The sequence below is a fragment of the Grammomys surdaster genome, unplaced genomic scaffold (assembly GCF_004785775.1).
Source record: "Grammomys surdaster isolate TR1022 unplaced genomic scaffold, NIH_TR_1.0 63, whole genome shotgun sequence".
NCBI classification, from domain to species: domain Eukaryota; kingdom Metazoa; phylum Chordata; class Mammalia; order Rodentia; family Muridae; genus Grammomys; species Grammomys surdaster.
In genome coordinates this window covers 3,985,812-4,007,621 of record NW_021604565.1, presented here as the reverse complement: position 1 = coordinate 4,007,621, position 21,810 = coordinate 3,985,812, and the positions used below count along the sequence as shown (strand labels likewise).

The 21,810-nt window shown below is 41.1% G+C and overlaps 1 protein-coding gene across 1 annotated transcript in view; it reads left to right on the top strand.

The window, feature by feature from the left end:
• Chmp4c (charged multivesicular body protein 4C) overlaps positions 1-18,118 on the top strand; it is a 25,724-nt gene extending 7,606 nt beyond the window's left edge. The window contains exons 2-5 of the mRNA XM_028767501.1: positions 12,241-12,418; positions 14,298-14,412; positions 16,909-17,062; positions 17,265-18,118. Of these exons, the coding sequence (XP_028623334.1) occupies positions 12,241-12,418; positions 14,298-14,412; positions 16,909-17,062; positions 17,265-17,326 (509 nt within the window). The 3' untranslated portion in view covers positions 17,327-18,118. The remainder of the gene's footprint in view (positions 1-12,240; positions 12,419-14,297; positions 14,413-16,908; positions 17,063-17,264) is intronic.
• Positions 18,119-21,810: the final 3,692 nt, after the last annotated feature.

Here is a 21,810-nt window from a genome sequence, read left to right as displayed (position 1 = left end):
AGAGAGAGAGAGAGAGAGAGAGAGAGAGAGAGAGAGAGAGAGAGAGACTGAGAGACAGAAAATAATAAATAAAAAATTTAAATGCTTGCCTTAGGGTTTGACTGCTGTGAGGAGACATCATGACCATAGCAACTCTTATAAAGGACATTTAGTTGGAGCTGGTTTACAGTTCAGAGGTTCAGTTCATTATCATCATTGCAAGAAGCATGGTGTCAGACAGTACTCACACAGACAGACATGGTGCTGGAGAAGTAGCCAAGAATTTTACATCGGATCATCAGGCAGCAGGAAAGAGAGAATGACATTGGGCCCGGCTTGAGCATCTGAAACCTCAAAGCCCTGCCCCAATAACACACTTTCTTCAAAAGGCCATGTCCCTCCAACAAGGGCGTACCTCTAGTAGTGCCGTTCTCTATGAGCCTACTGGGGACCATTTTTATTCAAACCATGGTTCTCTTACTTGCTGACATCCCCTCTCCTTGTTTAAATCAGTATATTAAGTTTATGTTTAGCATTTTACATTTATTTTTATTAGACAATACCTCTAGTTATCTTAGAATCAAAAAATTGATTCCTCTTTTATACAAACTCTTTTATTTAGTTGAACTTTATTAAAAAACCTACAGTCAGACTTTTCTGTAGTTATGTAAATATTTATTAAAATATATAAAATATTAAAATGTTGTAAAGTATTTATAAAATATACAATTTAAAAATATTTTAAAATTAAAATTAATTAAATAATTTAAATTTATTAAAATATTTATTTAAATTACATAAACATTTATTAATGGAAGCAAAGCCAATACCCTTTGGCATGCTGCCTGAGACCTCATTCCTAGAAGGCAGCTGCAGTGTAGGAGCCTGGTTTGTCTAAGGGTCAGCCAAGCCTTTTGCTGGCCTTTCGACAGATCCACTCTTGACAAGAGTTTTACTCATCTAGATATGAAACAACTGACCTACTTTCTAATTTTTGTCATCTTATTTCTATTATTTTTTTCCTTTGGTCACACCTTACATACCTTGTAAATTATGTTTCCAAACCTAAAAGACCACAATCTATGGGTCCACAGATGCTGGCTTATGAACTGTTAGTGTCATCAGACCCTCTGGGGAGCTTTTGACAAGGACACACAGGATGATTTAGCATGAATGACAGAATCAAGGGGCTCAGTTGTTTCTGGATGATTCTTCTGTGAGTTGGGCTAGAAGCCCATGGGCGGTCTGTGGCTTTCCTTTGTACCAATATGCCAGTAAAAGAGGAAACCTGAGTTGGTTTAGTAGTTTTCAGATTTGGGAAGTCACATTGGCTTCTAGAAATGGTGATGCTCTTTTCCAACCTCTCAGACACTAAGAGTGTAGACTTTTGAATTCTTTGTAAAAGCTGTGTGACATAGATTTTTGTAGTTTTCTTTGATTTGTATTGTTTTGCATTTATTGAATTAGCCAGAGTAAGTTAGAATCAGGTAGAAAATACATTACTAACTATGATTGTACTTCAACTAATAAACACCTGTAAGAAGCTGTGGCAAAGGGTACTGTGAGACACTCACATGAGTACACTCATGGGTGTACTTTGTGTTTCTATTGTGTTTGTTGGCATTCAGAACTACTTAGTCCAGACTTCTTCATATTAGAAAACTCTGTTCTAGTCAATTACCTTACAGGGAAGCTACCCAATACTTAGTTTTTTGAGTTTATGATTCTTGCCTTGTAGATCACTTTTGAAGTGAGCATAAGTGATCTATTTTGGTGTTTGTCTTAGTTACTGTTCTAAAGCTGTGACTCGACACCATGAACATGGCAGTTATTGATGTAAACATTTTTTCATTAACTTGTTTATTCATTCTACATCCCAATATCAGCCTCTGTCTCCTCTCCTCTCAGTCCCCCTCATAGAGCTCCTTCACTCATCCTTCCTTCCCCTGCTCCTCTGAGAAGGGAGAGGCTTCCTCTGGATATCCCCGACCCTGGAATATAAAGCCACATTCTTTCCCACTGAGACAAGGCAAGCAGTCCCAGTTAGGGGAACAGGATCCACAGGCAGGCAACAGATTCAGGGACAGCCTCTGCTCCATTTGTTGGGAGACCTGCATGAAGACCAAGCTGCACATCTGCTACATATGTGTGGAAGGCCTAGATCCAGCCCATGTTCATTCTTGGTTGGTGGTTCAGACTCTGGGAGTCCCCAGAGATCCAGGTTAGTTGACTCTGTTGGCCTTCCTGTCCTCTTCAGATCCCCCAATCCTTCCCTCAACTCTTCCACAAGACTCTCTGAGCTCCCTTTAATTTCGGCTGTGGATCTCTGCATCTGTTTCCATTAGCTGCTGGCTGGAGCTTCTCAGAGGACTATAATGCTAGGATAACCTGCAAGCATAACCATATCATTGATAGTGTCAGGGACTGTTTCTTGCCTATGGGATAGGTCTCAGATTAGAGCAGTCATTGGTTGGCCATTTTTTAGATGGAATCATTTAATTGGGGGCTTGCTTATAGTTTCAGAGGGTAGCACAGCGAGGTGTATGGCAGCAGGCAGGCAGGCAGGCAGCCAGGCGGAAGGCGGGGCAGGCAGCAGGCAGCAGGCAGCAGGCAGGCAGGCAGGCAGGCATGCCACCGGACCAGTAGCTGAGACCTTCATCCTCATCCATAGGCAAGACACAGGGAGGGAAAGACCTGAGTCTGGTGAGGGCTTTTAAAATCTCAAAGCCACTCCCAGTAAGAAACCTCCTTTAACAAGACCATCCTTCCTAATCTTTCCTAAACAGTTCCAACAACTAGGAAACCAAACATCCAAATACATGAGCCTACGGGGGCCATTTTTTTCTTTCTTGGAGTCATAAGCACATGTTAATCCACTTATAAGGGATAATATATAGATATTTAAAATAACAGATAGTATTGGGGATTTTTAAAAATCATATTTCTGAAATATTTACCTTAATAAAGTTAGCTGGTTCTATACATTTAGCAGAAGATGTTTTTTGTTGTTGTTGTTTATTTCTCTTTTTCTGGTTATTATTTGGTAGAAGTATTTTCTAGCAAAACCACAATTGGTTTTAAAGTTTGAGAAAGAAGAAAGGGGAAAAGCAAGTGTAATGCAGAAACAAACCATGTCCTGATTGGGTTCTCTTGCACACAGACTTTGATTATTTCCCTCAGACAGCTGATGTGCATGGGGAGTTATTTAAAAGGACATGTTTAGGACGCATTCTAAAACCATAAGGTCATTGTTTACAGTGACAGGAGCTGAACCTCTGCACCTCTGACTGTTAGTCACTGCTAAGGACCTTTCCAGGCATTTCTGACTAGAAGGCATTTCCATTGAGCATCTGGGAGATAGATGAGTCCTTTAGGAAGGAAGAAGCTCTTATTTCCACAGCTCTGTGGAACCTCCCTCATCTCTTCTCAATCTAGTTTGCTATTGACTTAAAATACCAACACAGTTAATCACTATCCAGGAAAGAAAACACTGAAGCAAGCGTTCAAGAACAGTGATCTTTAGAATTACAGGAGGAAAAAGGAAGTCAGCCTCTGTTAGAGCTGAAAATCTTGCCTTAGAAGTTAAAGTCTATTTAAAACACTTAAAACTTAATATTGACCATAGATAAAATAAGGTTTACATATTTTTACCAGGCTTTAATAGGAATTTAAGACAGTAAACTTATTATGACTATTATAACTTAATTTTTATTTTACATGTATGGGTAATTTGCTTGTGTGCCACATGTCTTTTGTCCGTAAAGGGCAGAAGGTGGCATTTATATCTGGAGTTACAGACAGCTGTGTATCACTGTGAGTGCTGTGAACTGAACCCTGGCCTTCTGGAAGAGCAGCCAGGTCTCTGACCACTGAACCACCTCTCCAGCCCCTGCTGATGAAATTATAATCAAGTACTTGATGAACATTTTGGATTTTAAAACTCTAATTTCTCATACTTTTTATTATTACAATAGGGAACCATATTAGATATGAGTAAAATAATCATATGAAAAAAGTAATATATGCCAAACAAATTACATCTGTAAACATCTCTCTCCTGTGAAGTCAAGCACAGTTGCTAATCCTGAGACTTTTTGGTAATATACACTAGTTTCATACCCACATAATTTCCCTACATTTTAAGTCATAACTGATTCATAAAGTTGACTAATTTGTGAGGTTATAAATAACACTGTTAGCAAATAAAAATAAACACTTCAGTTTTATTCACTTACGTATTCTACCTGGAGTCAAACAATTAATGGGCTTTTTTTTTTTTTTTACAAGAATATCATGTAAATTCTAATGAATATATTTGTATGTTGCTCTACTAACTGAGTGCTTCACCTGCTTGGTAATTGACCTCTGAAGAAATTAATTGTAAGGAATGAGAATTTTACTGGGCATTTGAAATTAATCTTTTGTGCTTGCGTGCTGAGAACTAGAGGTCAATAGCACTTTTCTGAATCATGAATGTCCCCTCTCAGATTTATCTCCTTTAATGTTCTCTCCCGATCAGCTGGTGCTAGAATGCTCTGATCTGGAGAATGAGGGCAGAAGCTTCATTTTTATCAGAAAATAATTTCAGTTGTCTTTCTTAGTCCAGTTGTGCTGCCCTCCCCTCTCTCCCTGAAGAAGGAAGAATGCACTGCTCAGCCTGGCTTTGTAACTGTTTATACTGTGTGATATTAATCAATTTTGTCAATCAATCTTGTGTAGTTTAAAACATAAGATTTGCTTCGGAGTTAGTGGCTTGCTTACAGAATAGACCACTTCCCAGGGATCGTGCCTCGGAAGACTGTTCATTTATTTTCCAGTGTCACTCTCTTTTCTCTGGTCTCCCACTACGTAGTCGTACATCTCTATTGTGGTCTAGCTGTTTTCTAAGCTTGCTGTTTGCATTCTTTATGACATTTACTACTGGAGAGACCTCTGAAAATATGGAGGTTATACATAGGAAACAGCTGGTGTGATTTGCTGCTATTCACAGCATATAGTTCCTGGTGTCCTTTATATCCAAGCCAGAAAGTTCACACTGGTCTGCGATTTGCATTGGGCAGAAGTCACACATTTTATTGATCTGCATGCTGAGTGTATGTGCATAGGATTTTGATGTGTTTTCTTGATCCGCATGTTGAATATATGTGTACAGGGCTTTGAAATATCTGTGTGCCTTGTAGATCTCTTAGTTTTCTCCTCTGTATCTTCTCTAACCACTAGAGAGCAAATGTAATTTATATATGTTAGCACCTATGGGCACAGAGCACATTACATAGTAGTAATAAGTGCCACCACCTCCCCTGTTTTTCTGTAGGGCCTTCAACATGCTTGACAAATCCTCTCTCTCACTGAGCCCTACCCCATCCAAAATAAATGCATATGGTTTATTTAATGAGGAATATGTGATTAAGTGCCCATTTCATGTCTTGCCTTCCTGAACTTGTCATCTTATTTCTTTGTCCTTCAGAGCCTAACAGTGCCAGGCTTGTGGTATATACTCAGCATGTACTTAAGAGATTGAAATGGATGAACCAAGAACATGTTTTTGAAAGTATAAAAGTTCAGAGAAATTCATAATAGGAGGATCCTGAGCAAAAGTCTCAAAGTTTTATATTGTTTCCTCAGCTATTTTGAATATAATTCTTGACTTTGAACAGAACTGTTTAAACTGTATTGTGTGAACTAAAGCTGTGTACCATCACTAGTGGAGACATTTCCTAATGGATAATTTACGTATGTGTAAGAACAGGACTTATACTAAAGTTCCCCAATTAAACATTGTCGTGAGACTTTCCAGTAAAAACATAAGATGATGTAATCATCATCTGTCTTTTGAGCAAACTCATAAGCTGGCTGAGCTTCTGGAGCTTCATTATTTAGTTCTTAGTTCATCGGCCTCTCCTGGGCAAGAAAGAGGCAACCATATCCTTTTTGTGTATAATTCACAAAAAGATGAACTGTGCTGGCTGCATGTGTCGGTTCCTCCAAGGTTCTTATGGTTGAACAATGGCACCGTTTATACAACTTGGATGGAGGGAATAGATTAACCTTTAAAGTCAAATTGTCTTATTTATAAACAATCAGGTGGCAATTCTTTGTGCTGTCTTGAATTATGTGGCATTGATTGTGGATAGCCATCCTTCTTTGGCAACATGGTAGAATAGAATTATAAAGATCTGGTTTAATTTTGGATTGTGTGGATAATTCTTACTTTTCAGTCTTAGTGAGTGGTTGAAGTGTTCCAGCAGGTATCCTGGTAGCAACGCACTGACTTACAAGACACTGTTCTGCAGTCCCCAGCTGAGAGTATATTGTTGTTAAGGGAGGAGACAAGCCTCTGGCTGTTTCTCACCCAGAAGAGATTACAATTGATGCCTTTGTTGTAGAAAGAATGTTGTCCAGGTCTTACCAGCTGCTCAACAGCACATGCAGGAGGTTGGAAGATTGAATTATTCCTTCAAAGTGAGTTAAATTACATGGTTCTGAAAGTGGCCTTTGCCAAACCAGATTAATGCTTGCTTTGTAGCACTAGTTTGCCCCTGACAAAAAAGGACAGCTGTTTCTCTTTCAAATCATTCATGGAACCAACGTCAAGGCCATTCAGCTCAGGCTGCATCAGTGGCAGCATCACTTCTTGTAAAAGCATCTCATAGAGAGATTAAGTTCTTGGCTTTTAGGTACTGACAGCTCTTGTCTTAATACCTGGGAGAAATGTTAAGGTGACAGGAAAAAGCTACAGTGGTTTTCAAGTGTCTTGGGAGCAGATTCAATCATGCAGAATCTGTTGGGTTTATTCACACAGCAATAAGATAAACAATTCACATTTCTATTCTGAACACATGTCTAGATGCCCTGCTTCTTTGGAACACATGGCTGTGTGGCCTCAGTGGATAGAGCCAGCTGTGCTGCATTGGCTAAGACAGAGCTACACTCGAATGTCACTGGGTCTCAGCTCTTCTTCTTGGTATTCTGAGCTGGAAGCTTGTGTCCAGTGCTATTTCTTGCCACTGTGGCACTATTATTATTATCATCATCATCATTATTACCATTATTATGATCGTATCATCTTTTTGCTCTCTCACAGGAGAGAACAAAGCTGGCCTTTTCAATGACTTTCTCCCTGCTTCACCCATTTTCATTCCCTTTGACTTCTGAGTTTGGGACTCTGGTTTAGGCCAATTTGTAGTTTTCAGAATTGAGAATTGTAGTGTGGAGCTGAGATGCCAACTCTCAAGGAATTTTTCACATTTCTCTCAAGTGTTTTGAAAGCAAGAAGCCATACGCTAGCTTTACGATGTGGCTGCCTTTATGTTGGAATGTGAAGCAGAAAAGAGTCAGGTGACCTGCAGCAGTCTGTTGCCTAGTGTAGGGAAAAGATAGAGATCTTGCCTCAACAAGATGCAAGATGAGAACTGGCTCTTAAAAACTGTGTTCTGACCTCCACATACACACAGAGGGTGCACTTTCCAAATAAAATAAAATAATGCCTGTAAATGACACCTGCAAGGCTGGCTGTTGGATTTGTAGCTCCATCTCTGGGATTCTGACTACACGTGAGAGAGATGAGTATTGTGATCAAAAGCTGAATGTTCAGACACACAGCAGACATTTTCCATACTTATTAGCAAAATGTCTAACAGCTGGACGTGTTTCTCCACGAACTACACAGCTTACAGGAAGCTGAAGATTTGAAAGCACAAATTCCAGAGAAGAGTGTTCTGCTGTCCTCTGGGTGTGGCTTTTTATCATCTGGGAGAGGAACATTAGCAAGAAGAGAGAAGGTCACACTACATCTAGGTCAGTATACACCCAAGTTATTCAGTGGTTGGGATAGGATTAAGTCATAGGAACAGATCACAAAGCCTCTCTTGTATCAAATTGTTTTTCCTGATTTTCAAGAGCAATCTGTATAATCTGTAGATTTTTAAAATAGTAAACGTCATAATTATTAATGGGAACTTAAACATTTCATTAAAAAATGAAGAACACCTTTGTGACTGTACATGTTGCTGAGTTTTCAATAAGCATAGACCCTGCAGCAGCCGGATAAGAGAGTGGCAACATACTGGCATTCTACTTCCAGAATGTTGGGTAGAGATTTGAAGTTTAGCTTCTCAGGAGACTGTTTGTTGTGCTTATGGAAATATGGAGATGGTTTATTGTATTGTGTTCGTGTTGCAAGTTATCCTAGAAGCAATGGGTTGTTTATTAATGGTAATTACAAATAAAATGTACAAGCTCATTATTGGGAATGTGATATAGATAGTTATTATTTAGTTAAGGAGTATATGTGGTGGTCTCACAATGTATCATTAATTCCTGTAATTTTCTAGTCTCAATATAAATCTCTAGAATCCCAAACTGAACTTTGAAACAAGGGAATGACTTTCCCAAGAGCAGATATTTGCCAAGTCACAGAAAACACCGACTCCAAGTTTGAGGGCCATATGTTTTCCATGTTATTGTTATTATACTGATCCAGAAAATTATGGCATTTTCCAATTAACACTCTTTCTTTGCGCCTCCTGTAAAGCTAATACTATTGCTTTCTCTTGGTATTCTTTGATGGTTAAATCAAAAAAATCTAAATCTCATAAATTACTTAACCCCAGTCTGGCTGACATAGTCACTTTTCTCTTGCTGTGATGAGGCACCATGACCAAAGCAACTCTTACGAAGTAAAGCATTTGGTGGGGGTGGCTTACAATTTCAGAGGCTTACTCCATGATGGGGAGCTTGGCAGCACACAGACAGACCCGGTACTAGAGAAGTAGCTGAGATTCTACACACCAAACCTAAGGCAGAGAGAAAGAAACTAGGCCTGTCATGGGCTTTTGCAACCTCAAAGCCAGCTCCCAGTGATGTATTTCCTCCAGCAAGGTCACACCTCCTAACGCGTTTGATCCTTTCAAACAGTTCGACTCTGTGGTGACTGAGTATCCAAGTATTTGAGTTTATGGGGATGACACTGAAACAGATAGAATTCTTAATTGTTGTTGCATAGTTTGTTAATTATATGCCAGCAGCTGGGGTGGATGCTGAGGAAATAGGCTCATAATGAGCTCTTTCTCGGACTGGAGAGATGGTTCAGTGGTTACGAAGTACTGACTGCTCTTCCAGAGGTCCTGAGTTCAATTCTCAGCAACCACTTGGTGGCTCACAAGCATCTCTAATGGGATCTGATGCCCTCTTCTGGTGTGTCTGAAGACAGCAACAGTGTACTCATATAATTTATTTATTTATTTTTAGCTCTATCTCTTTTTAAAGGGCTTATTAGCACAAGAGAGGTGGGGTGGAACAGGCTTTGTAAATGACCACAGACCAATGTCATAGATCAAGGGTAGTTTTGAGTCCATGAGTGATAAGAAGAGGATCATCTGGCCTCTCCCGATGTGCTCTGAGAGTCCCTCTCCCAGCCTGGTCATTAATGTGCTCAGCCCTACGTACCTGTGATATTATAACAAGGGCTTTAGACCAGTTAATAAAAAAAAGTATTAAATAGTCCCTAAAGGACAGGTCATGTAAGTAAGACCTGTTCTGTATATGCTGTTTATCAAGGGCTCCAAATGTGAAAGTTGCACTCCCAAAAGGGAAACAGATAGCAGACCCTAGATAGACCCCACCCTCCAGCTGGGCAGGTTAAGCAGTGTGCAGGGGAGCAGAGAGGAACCTTAGGATTTGCAAAGAAATCAAAAAGGTCGCAAACTCAGAGGAAAGCCTTTAACCCCAAGTGCAGGAATCACCAGCTGTGTATTATGTGCTACCATGGTAGGAAGGCATGGCTGTTCCTCCATGGGAGCACGGTCTCCTCTGAGAGCTATTCTATATCATAAGAACACACAGCATACTATTCTCTAATCTTTAATTGACAAATGTGAACCTGTAGGAGACGATAATAGTTGAGAGAAGGCAGCTGTATGAACGAAAAGTACCACAATAAGCAAAGCAAGCGATGGGCCTAGGAAAGAGAGAATGTTGGGAATAAAAGATTTTAAAAACTGTTTATATTTGTGTGCAGGAAGACTGAGGAGGTTGTTGCAGCTATAAAGCAAGAACATCATAGTCAGCAACTAGAAGGCTAGGAAACACTTTTAGAAATTAAAGACACCATTGAAGTTGTGGTGGTATGTACTAATATCAACACCGAAGACAGAATCAGGAAGATCTGAAGCTCAGTAGCAGCCTGGACCACACTAGGCCCTGTCTCAGAAAGCACAAACAGCTTCTTTCTGACTTCAATCCAGCAGAAAGTCTCCTGCAAAGAAGCACATTGAGAACAATAAGGAATGTTCTGTTATCAAGGAGGTGCCAGCATGCACCATGAATATTCATAAGCACATCCAGCCTGCAAGGTATGGACCTCTCAGGCACTCAGAAAAATAAGTAACATTGCCACAAAGGAACTGAGGCCTCAGAAGTGCACACTGATACCAGACTCAAGGCCAGAGGCATAAGGAATGTTCCACGGGTATCTGTAGCTCTTTGTCAGATAATTTAATGAGGATGAAAGTTCACCAAGCAAATTATATACTTTGGTAACTTGTGTTCCTATAACCATGTTAAAAAAAATCTGTACACGTTCATTGTGGATGAGAAGCGACTACTGAGCCTAACTTATAAAACTGAAATACAAACTAATCCCACAACAAACAAAAAAGATTTTTAAAAAGTCAGCAGAAATATATATAGCTGAAGATAAGCTAGGCATCTACATAACAAAGTCAAAAGGCACCCTAGAACTTCTATCAAAAAATACAGACATGTTGATTATATTTAGGACAGAGCCAAAAAGCCAATATTGAGACTTACAGGGATTTCAAAAGAGAGAACCCAACCAACCAACCAACCAACGAGACAATGTTCACTAAGGGGGCAAAGGTGTAGCTAATTAAATAAAAATAAATGAGGGATTCAGAAGAAAGTTCATAGAAACAATGGAGAAGGAACAAAAACATAACAGGCCATTTTTTTTTTGAGCTGAAGGAAGACCTGATTCTACAACACAAAAGTATTCAGCCGCCAAAGTGAGAAGAGGCACCGCCATGTCTGCACATCTGCACTGGATGGTCTTGCAGAACTTTCTGTTCAAGAGGGGGAACCAGATGGCACAGTGCTGACCTCAGTAATATGAAGGCCTGAAACTCCTTGTGCTACAGTGAGCAGATTCACCGCCAGGCTGTGGGAGTTGAGCCCGCGGCTGGTCTCAAAGAAGGTCGTGGAGACCGAGATCAGGCCAGGGACAGCCAGCCGCTTCCTACGTAAGGACCACTATCAACTAGAATGCCTGTGCGACCCTCAGCAGCACCTGGCACATGGGCTGCAAGAAAAAGTTCGAAAAAGTGAGGCTCTGATCTGTGCGTGGCCGTCTGCAGTCAATTCCATCCCCACAGTGTTTGGGGAGGAGGAGGAGGAGGAGGAGGAGGAGGAGGAGGAGGAGGAGGAGGAGGAGGAGGAGGAGGAGGATGAAACGGGGGGATTTGTGCCAGCTAGAATACCTGAACCCCTCGCCTCAGAAACAAGAATGAATTCTGACCTTCTCAGTCCTGGGTGTGGGGATGTGTTTGGGGGGAATACTCACTGGATGGTTAGAAAAAAAAGTGATGCCTACAGTTAGTTAAAAAGAAAAATAGAGCCTATTCATGCTCTGGTGAAGTCTTATAACTTGTAGTCAAGTGCCGTCTAGCTCCTGAGCAGCACTGCAGCTGCACTGATTTCACAGACACTCATGTTAGATGCAACCTTAGGGCCGTCTCAGTTCAAATCAAAGTGTTGAGCTCAGAACTTTAGGTTCCAGCTTCCAGAAGCTGCCTGCCTTTAAGCAAGTCACTTCATTTCTTTGGGTCTTGGTAAATTTGCCTTTAAGAAAGCAAGGATAGATTTGACAGTCATTACATTCCTTTCCTCTTGTAAAGATTGGTTTTCTTTTTTTTAATTATATGGCTTTTCTTAATGTTTTTAACCAATGCTTTCTCCCAAATCCAGCACTGGCACAAATATTTCTGTGGCATATTTTGTGAATATGAAAGTTGACTTCCCATCCTCTTACACTTGGAAGAAAGAATCTCAGGGTGTTTGAGAGAGAACCTCTGGTGTAGTGACTCAGCGGCAGATGTTCCCCGTAAGTGTCATTTACGGGTTGTTTAATGTGCTCTTTGTCCTCAGGTTCAGCAGATCTGCCGCCATGCATCATGCGTGGTCGGAACCTCTTCAGTCAGTGTAGCTGTTTCTTCTGATACAAACCTTGGTTTCTTCCTGATTTAGCTGCCTTGCAGGCACTGAAGAGAAAGAAGAGGTTTGAGAAGCAGCTGACTCAGATTGACGGCACCCTTTCCACCATTGAGTTCCAGCGGGAAGCGCTAGAGAACTCACATACCAACACGGAGGTCTTACGGAACATGGGCTTTGCGGCCAAGGCCATGAAAGCAGTTCATGAAAACATGTGAGTGACCCAGACTCATTGATCTTCATGCTGAGAAGAGTCTTTGAATTGTGTGGTGATTTTGGTAGGACTAGGTCACTGTTGGATGTACTGGGTGGGATGCGTTCTCAGAGGTAGTTTAAAACTTACAGTAACAATTATACATATACATATATATATATATATATATGTATATATATATATATATATATGTATATATGCTTGAAAGAGAAAAAAGCATATAGAATCATGCTTTCAATATTTCTCAGTTCATTTATGAAATTCAACTGTAGTTCTATAATTTTAACAATGCTAACATCAGCGAAGGTGTTAGAACAGTGGAATAGCATTTGCCAGACTTTGCTGGGTATCAGAATCATCTAAGCTGTTCAAGAACATGCAGATACCTAGCCTCCCTGAACAAGACAGATATTAGACCTTTTGTTTTTAACCAAGTTCTCCAGGCTGGGGCCGACACTTTCTTATACTTGAAAACCACTGACATACAGTATTAATTACAGGGACCAAAATTTGTAGTTTTCTGGTTGTAATCTCATTCCCACAGTTTCCTCAGCTGTAAGTTCTTGCTTACTTCCTCTGCTTGATGTGAAATTCACTGAGATTCTAGATAGACGGGGCACAATTTCTGCTCCAGTCTGAGATCCTGTAAGGTGCATTCGGTCTGCATTCACAGTGGGAAATGCAGACCTGGGACCTGGTCCTCTGCTGATTAGGGACAGTGGGAGTAGACTCCTGTCTAAGAGAGTGTAAGAGCAGCAAGTGCCGAGGGACAGACACGGTTCCAGAGGATGGGAAGAGGTGGCAGAAGTGCCTGGGGTTGTGTTCATCTCTAGAGCATCTTCTTGCTTTGCTTACTAACTCATTAAGCAGCTGCCATTCTGTCACTGCAGAGATCATTAGTGAGTGGCTGGACTCCCAGGCCCCCACAGTTGTGGTAAGCTGGGTGCTGACAGAAGTGGATTGCATAGCCTGGCTGTGTCTCCAGGTCCCTTAGAAGCATCAGACAGGACTGTGCTTTTGGAGATAAGTTCAGTCACTATTCCAAACTTGCCTCACACATGCCTTGTACTTCCTTTAATGAATATATTCATTACAACTCTAATAAGGATGAACAGAAAGGGGTGGTAGGCAAACGACAGAAGCATTCTTTTTGATTACGTTTGGAAGTGTGTCGAGGTTCTCAGTTTTGTTGTGGTGGGTCTGAGACACTGAAGAAATAATGAGCTCCACTGACTCCGATGGTCAGCGCTGAGGACACTCAGTAGCTCATCAGCCTGCCTGGTTCTGAGCTGTAGCAGTGCTTCAGAAACACTCTTATAAAAACAAGATGTAACGTGGCCCGTCCACTGAGACTAACTTTTGTGCAGCTGTCTTGAGCCTGGACCTGCCTGCCTTCGTTTGCTGAGGTCGTGGCCTTCGTGAGGGCATGCTGAGTCAAAGCCTTCCAATTTAGCCCCCTCCCACACATTGTCTATAGGGGAAAACCTTCAAGGAGCAAGCATTTCAGAGCTACTGTCTTATAGAAGGTTCCAATGCTTGGTTGCTTCAGGAATGGCTGCTGAGAGCTGCCTTGTGATCTCTGCCATAGCAGTCCTCAGCAAACCAAGGAGCAAAGCACATAGAGGCACCACGCATTGTTAATCACAGTTATTTTAGTGATCCTTGAAGGTAGAAGGTAATATTGAAAATGCTTGTGAGTGTATGGGATTACTAAAGTTTTGACAGGAAAATTATGTTTTGAATTGATGATCAGGAATTTTTGTTATGGTGTTGAAGTAGCTAAAGAATATATGTGAAATTAACTGGTTTTCCTATGAAATTAAGTCTAGATTCATAATTGTAAGATGAAATTCTAAAATCCCAACAAAATGCTCCCCAGGGATCTCAACAAAATTGATGACTTGATGCAAGATATCACAGAGCAGCAGGACATTGCCCAAGAAATCTCTGAAGCATTTTCTCAAAGGGTTCAGTTTGCTGACGGCTTCGATGAGGTAGGTGCGCTACTGAAGAATGTGGAACCGTGGCTGCTGTGGAGGGCAGCTTCCTCTCACATAGAGCAGCCGTTTTGCTCATTGCTGACCAGATAAATGTCATTTATTGGAAGTGAGATTTCAAGGAGGGAAATGAGGTTAGTAGCTGATTTCAAGGAAAGATGACTAGTTTGGGAAACAGCTTCTTAATTAGGTTTCCAGCTATTAAGGAAAAAGAAAACAGCCTGTGATTATGTAAAGTTAGTGACTTTTAATGGTTGGAGTATAAATGGTCCCATTATGAGGAATCATGTGCTCTCACATCTGGCCAAACAGAGCAGACGGTGTCACTCTGTAAGCAGCAGATGGATTGGGCTCTGTGGCTGTTAAATTAGGAGTTAGGCTGCTTCTGTTCATTACTCAGTCTATCAAACAAGTAATTGTGTAATTGTGGAGTGGCATTATTTACAGTCCCATTCTGTTTGTATTAATCAGTCCCATAGTCCAGGAAGACAATTGTGGTGCCCAAAATGAGAATCTCAGTGATTCCATTCCTACACATTCCAGGATGAGGACATTGTTAGGCACACCCCCAAGGGCCCAAGTAGCCCAGCTTCCTGTTTCTAGGTCATATGGCAGGATGAGTCTAACAGGTCAAGATGTGGCAGTTTGCTGCTAGTAATGCCACGGTCTGGGACTGGAGAGAGGTTCAGAAAACTTGTTACTTTTGTAGAGGACCTGGGGTTCTGTTCCCAGCATTCAGAGTGGATCAAAATCCTCCATACTGCAAGTTCTATGGGATCTGAAGCCCTCTTCTGACCTCTGTTGGCACCTGGCACAAATGTGCTGCTCATGCATTTATTAGGCAATATATGTAAGGTGTTAGCAAAATATAGCCTGTAAGTCAGTCGTGGCTATATTTGTGTAATCCTCTAAGGATGATTTGCACTCTCTTGAACTATAGGAAGTAAGAAATAAGATCTGGTAATAAGGAGGTATCTGACCTGCGAAGCCTAAAATACTACTATCTGGATGTAGAAGTGCATGAGAGTTCAACAGTTCAAGGTCAACCTTGGGCCAACGTAGTGGTGTCAAAGCCAGCCTGATATATATATATATGTATATGTGTATGTATATGTATATGTATATGTATATGTATATGTATATGTATATGTATATGTATATGTATATATATATATATATAGAGAGAGAGAGAGAGAAAGAGAGAGAGAGACTTCATCTCAAAACAAATAACAGCAACAAAACAATCAAATACAAGGCGCATGCACATATGCATAAATTCAAACATAGGCTCCCTTGATATGGGGCATACTGATTTACCCTTGCTCTGACCAGGAATGAGATCACAGTAAATCTGTTGAGTGATGGGTGAATAAATAATTGGATGGGTACACAGTTATGATGGATCTTTTCTGATAGTTCCCTGTTGAAAGACTACACTTTCCAGCTTCCCTTGAGAACAATGGGAGAGAATGTAACATACATGGTCTGGTCTTTTCTGCCCCTGTAAGGGGGCCACGGTTCATCCTCTGTAGGCATTTTGCCCATTTACACACATGGGTGACAAAGATTCCCCCTTGCTGTGAATAAACATGGTCCTGCCTAAGGTAGACCAAGCCTCTCTTTCTACCTTCTGTCTCTCTACAGTTTCTATCTCTGACAGCCTCTGATGAATAATGAAATTTTGTTTTGATTCATGCTCACTTCAGGCAGGCTGATGTATGCTGGAGAGCTTCCCAAGTTAGGTAGGCATGAGCTATCTCAGACTAGGCAAGACGTGACCGACATCCATAAGGTCTCAGCTGCCATTAGCGTTCTATAGGTGCTACTGAGCCAGATTTTGAGGAGCCACTATAAAGAAAAAAAAATACATTACACTAATTTTGAAGTTTTCCTAACACAACCACATGGTACGTAATTCAATGGTAGAGTGCTTGTGTAGCATGAACTGCTGTGTCCTATTCCTGGCACTGTGAACAAAATCACCTCAACACACAATGTATATTGACTTTGATGATTTGATAGAAAAACTATGCTATTTTATTTTATTTTATTTATTTTTTTACTTTCTGTACAATATATTTTTTGGTATGCCTGTTTTATTTTCAATAGCATTAAATCAAATATAAATATTTATTTCCTCTAATTAAAGTTTCAGAAATTCTCAACAGGAGAGAAAAAAAATGAGTGTACTGGAAAACTAACAATCACGGTGTGAATTTCCAGAACCTGAGGAGATTATATATTCAGCACAAGTTACTTGAATAGCTGTTTACTGAAGTATTATAAGATTAACTACGACAAATTTGTACAACCCGAAATATTCATTTCTAATCATTGCTCAGTGTTGCAAAAAAAGATTAGTTTAAAAATAAATATTCCATTTCACTGGGTTCCCACATATCAATCAGGTAGCAGATGTTCTCCTTGTTCTGTTTAGGGAAACCCACCTTCTGAAACATGAGCTCTGTAATTCTTTCTTTCTCCTGTGTTCAGGATGAGCTTCTGGCAGAACTTGAGGAATTGGAGCAGGAAGAATTGAATAAGAAGATGACAAGCCTGGAGCTTCCAAGTGTGCCGTCCCTGTCCCTCCCAGCACAGCCCAGTAGAAAGGCCGGCATGTCCTCCTCCGTGCACCGGTCTCGAGCAGGTCTGTTACCTGCCCCTAGGCCTGTGCTCTCATAGGTTCCTAAGATAGTATCCAGGCCTGTTGCTTTCAGTACTTAGTTATGCTGATGTTTATAAATTACATGTAATTTCTACCTGTTTTCTATGCTGCAATGACTACTAATGACTAACGACTAATTGCTGATTAAGACTAATGACTGGTTTTCTTCACTCTTATATTCTAGCATCTTCCAGGAGGACAGAAGAAGATGATGACTTCAAGCAGCTGGCGGCTTGGGCCACATAAGCTACAATATAAAAAATCTGACACCTAAGTTATTGAACTGCACATAAGACATAAATGCTTTTGCAAAGATCAGAAATTAGCAGAATCCTGTTTTATATGAATTATTGTCTTTTAAGTAACAGTTAAGGTACAGTCAGAAATAGAAGGGGCCAGTAGCATTATAGGAGACCCTTCCAGATTGATGGAGTTGGGACTTGTCTTTCTGCTTTATTTACTGCTGTGATTCTAGCCCTGGTACATAGTTGACTTTTTTTTGGTATATATGCATTGAAAGCAAACTGAATTTTACTGACATTTAATACATATTCCAGTTTATAAGCCATCCCAAGGAATACCTAGCAGAACTGAGGGGAAAATGTCTAGGCAAATACGAGGCAGCTGTGTGCATCCAGGTCACCCGCAGTAAAAATAAATACACGGCTAGAACAGACTTGTTCTAGTGAGTCTATATATACATAGTTTCAGTTGAGTTTCACAGCTGAAAATCTTCAGGGAGCTTTACTTTAATTGACGTTTATTATGCCAATTGAGCTTTGAGTGGATGAATCCCCCCAAATACCTGAAAGCAGTAACAGCTAAGTGTGCTGAGTAGGACTCTCCAGGGTGTGATCAGCCGCTCAGGAAGCTAAGGGAACCACTTGCAGGCTGTTCCCAACACTGTTCATTGTCTTCTGTTTTGTGTTCTTTTGTAATTTAACAGAAACAAAGCAAAACAAAATCCAAATACTTTACAGCATGCACTTTGTAAATATATTAAAGTCATGGCAATTAAAATACATATCTTGAGTAAAATTGTTCCTATAATTATCTTTAAATGAAAATAAATTATAAACCTAGGTATCACGCATGCCGTATCATAGCAGTTAAGTGTCAAAACCCCATGATGTATGGTGTTCTGGTGTTCCCTCCATCCATTTGAACAACCTGTGGATTGGGAAGAGTCCCAGGCTTCAAGTACACAGTCTTTGACCACTTGCTTCCGGTTTGGAAGTCTGAGTGTTGTGCTGGATGATCCCATGATGTATGGTGTTCTGGTGTTCCCTCCATCCATTTGAACAACCTGTGGATTGGGAAGAGTCCCAGGCTTCGAGTACACAGTCTTTGACCACTTGCTTCCGGTTTGGAAGTCTGAGTGTTGTGCTGGATGATCCCAGGGCTCCCACTCTGCCCCAGGTGCTTGGCATTGGCTGTTTCTCTTTGCACTCTTTCTGCCCTGCAAATGCTCCTCATTCTCTACATTCTGGCTAAAATTTTCCATCTTGGGAAACTTTTTAAATCATCTCACTGTATGCTTGTTTTGTTTGTTTGTTTGTTTGTTTAGCTTTTTGTTTTTTTCCCCTCACCCTGCTTACTCTCATGGCATTTTGTTTTCATGCTCCCTATCACACACCTAGCCTGAGGGCTTTCTCCTGATGCTCTGTGGTAAGGTGAGGGGTGAGACTACGTGTCTTTAGAAGTCTATTTCCAGGGCTCTTCAAAATCTCTCGTGTACAGCAAGCAGTCTGTCAATATTTCCTCAATGCACAACAGCCAGTAGATTGGCAGGATTCACCCTCTGCCCTTAAACAATGATGAGATTGGACCAAGCCTGGGGAGCAACAGTGGAACAACTGTCGGAGTAAAGCAACAGGACTTAACTTAGACACTGAACTGAAGACAGCACTGGACAGTGATGCCTAAGAGAAAGGAGACTCGTGATAAACACACCTAGTGACCTGGCTCGCTGAAGGAGAACTGGACAGAGCCAGGTGATTTTGGTGAGTTTATTTTTGTTGGGAAAGGGTCCTAGAAAAGAGACTGTTACAGAGACAGACAGATGCATGTGTACAGGAAGGAGTAATCTATAGTATAAATGTTTGAATGTCCTCTAGGGCACATTTGCAATCTCACCTCCATGATGATGGATATCTTAGTTAGGGTTTCTCTGCTGTGAATAGACACCATGACCAAGGCAACTCTTTTTTTTTTTAAGACAGGGTTTCTCTGTGTAGTTCTGGCTGTCCTGGAACTCACTCTGTAGACCAGGCTGGCCTCGAACTCAGAAATCCGCCTGTCTCTGCCTCCCAAGTGCTGGGATTAAAGGTGTGCGCCACCACCGCCTGGCTTCCAAGGCAACTCTTATAAAGGACTATATTTAATTGGGTTGGCTTACAGGTTCAGAGGTTCAGTCTATTATCATCAAGGTGGAAGCATGGCAGTATCCAGGCAGGCGTAGCTTGGGAGGAGTTGAGGGTTCTACATCTTGATCTGAAGGCCTCTGGAAGAAGACTGTTTTCAGGAATCTAGGAGGAGGGTCTCAAAGCCCATCCCCACACTGACACACTTCCCCCAACAAGGACAGACCAACTTCAACAAGGCCACACCTAATAGTGTCACTCCCTGGGCCAAGATTATTCTAACCACCCAGATGGGTTTTGTCGGTTGGCCCTTTAAGGACATGCTTGGGTCACAAGAGCAGGATCTCAGGTGTGGGAACAGTGATCTTACGGAATTTGAACTTGTAGGAGCTCGTTCATAAGCTTCATACATGCGTGAATATGGGCTAAGGAGACGATGTCCTTAAAAACGAAGCCAGCTGAAATGCTAGACATTAAACCTACAGCAACTGTGGGGAAAGACTACCTCAAATGGCCACTAATTTCAACAACCCAGACAATTAAGGATTTAGTATTCAATTGGCTTGATTTTGATGATTATTTATAGCTATTGGAGATAAAAAAATTTAACTATTAAATAAAAAATGTATAAGTATCTAACAACAACAAAAAACTACTAATGGAGGTAGTAACAATAGCTAAGTCACTGCAGAGGAGAAGAGGTGTAAGTGAAGGCACAGCAAGAGATACGGCTGCAAACAGACAAAACAAGAGACTGGGGCAAATTGAAAAGAACAGAGGAAGAGTGCATTGTAGGATCATATTAAGCCACCTACAATAGGAGTCCTAGCCTGGTGTGGCTGGGCCAGATAAGTGAGTTAGGGGGAACCAGATAAAACATTTCTGGAAGAAATAATGGTCAAACTTAAAATTTGACAGAAGGATAAAGTTACAGCTTAATAAGATTCAGCAAAATGGACAATCCATTTTCTGCTGCTGTAACAATACCTGAGACTGGATAAATCACAAAAGACCTAATTTGACTTACAGTTTGCTAGACTGGGATGTCGATGGGCACAGTGCTGACTCTGGTGAGGCTTTCTTGCTGCGTAGTAACCCTGTAGAGCATACGGTCTGGAGCGTGGCTAAGTGGGATCTCTCTTCTTAGAAAGCTTCCCACCAGGACCTCTGTACTCTACCTCCTGGAGGTCCTGCTTCTGCATATGATTAGCATGTGCACCTGAGGGTTCTTTCTTACTGTGAACTTTGAAGGGACCCATCTAAACCACAGCAATACCTCAAGCAGAAACAAAAGTCACTGTAGACATTTAAAATGTTAAGCCTCAAGAGTAAGATTTGAGGTGCTTTGCTTTGTCTTCTTCCTGATTAACACAGGATCCACATGCCTGATGGTGCAGCTAGCTTTCTGGGTCTACAAAGTTTCCACCAGACCTGTGAAAGGAGCTTGTTCAGAGTAGATTTTAATTATGTTTAATTTTAGCTAATTAAAAACTGTTTCTCAATACATTTATTAGAAACTCTGTAGAATTTCAATAACTTGGCTCTGCCTTTTGTAAATATGTTTTCTGTATGTCTCTGTCTGTCTGTCTGTCTTTCTGCTTCCCTCCCTTGTTTCCTCTGTCTGAAGTTCCGAGTCAGAGCCTCACTGTGCAGCACACGAGTTCACTTTCTGCCTCAGGCTGACCTTCATTCCTCTTGCTTTGGCTTCTGAAGCCCTTGCACTACAGTGATGCTTTGCTGTTGCCAGAGCTAGGCTAACCAACGGTGGCAAAAATTTACAGCTGATCTGGGATGCACTCTAAATGTTAAATAACCAATGGATTTCAAAAACTTGGTGTAGAGAACTGTGAAATATTTCATTAGTAATTGTGAAGTGGAAACTTCCGGTTTCTTTGGAAAGTCAGTTGGGTCGGATGGTGTTTTGCTGTGGCAGACACGTGAAGGAGTATTTTCCTGAGGTGGACACAGGTGAAAGGATGTTTTGCTAAAGCAAACACGTGAAAGGACAATGGATGAAAGATTCTTTGCTAACAACACACATGTATTGGTTCACCTTACATTTCATTGCTGAGCTCTGTTCGTCATGACTTCATGGAAAGAAATGCACCAAAAAACTTCTGGTGCTGCTCTGGCAGCTTCTTGCTTCCGCTGGGCACTTGGGCCGATTGGCAGAATGATGATGTTAACTGATACAGACTCATGTGGAATTTTGCTAGGAAAGACTTATGCGCTGAGTCAAGACATGTGGTGAGGTAAGACCCGTGGAGGGCACGTGATGATTGGGGGATATAAATACGACTCAGTGAACAGTGGTGGGGCTTGCCTGCCTGCAGACTCAGTGAACAGTGGTGGGGCCTGCCTGCCTGC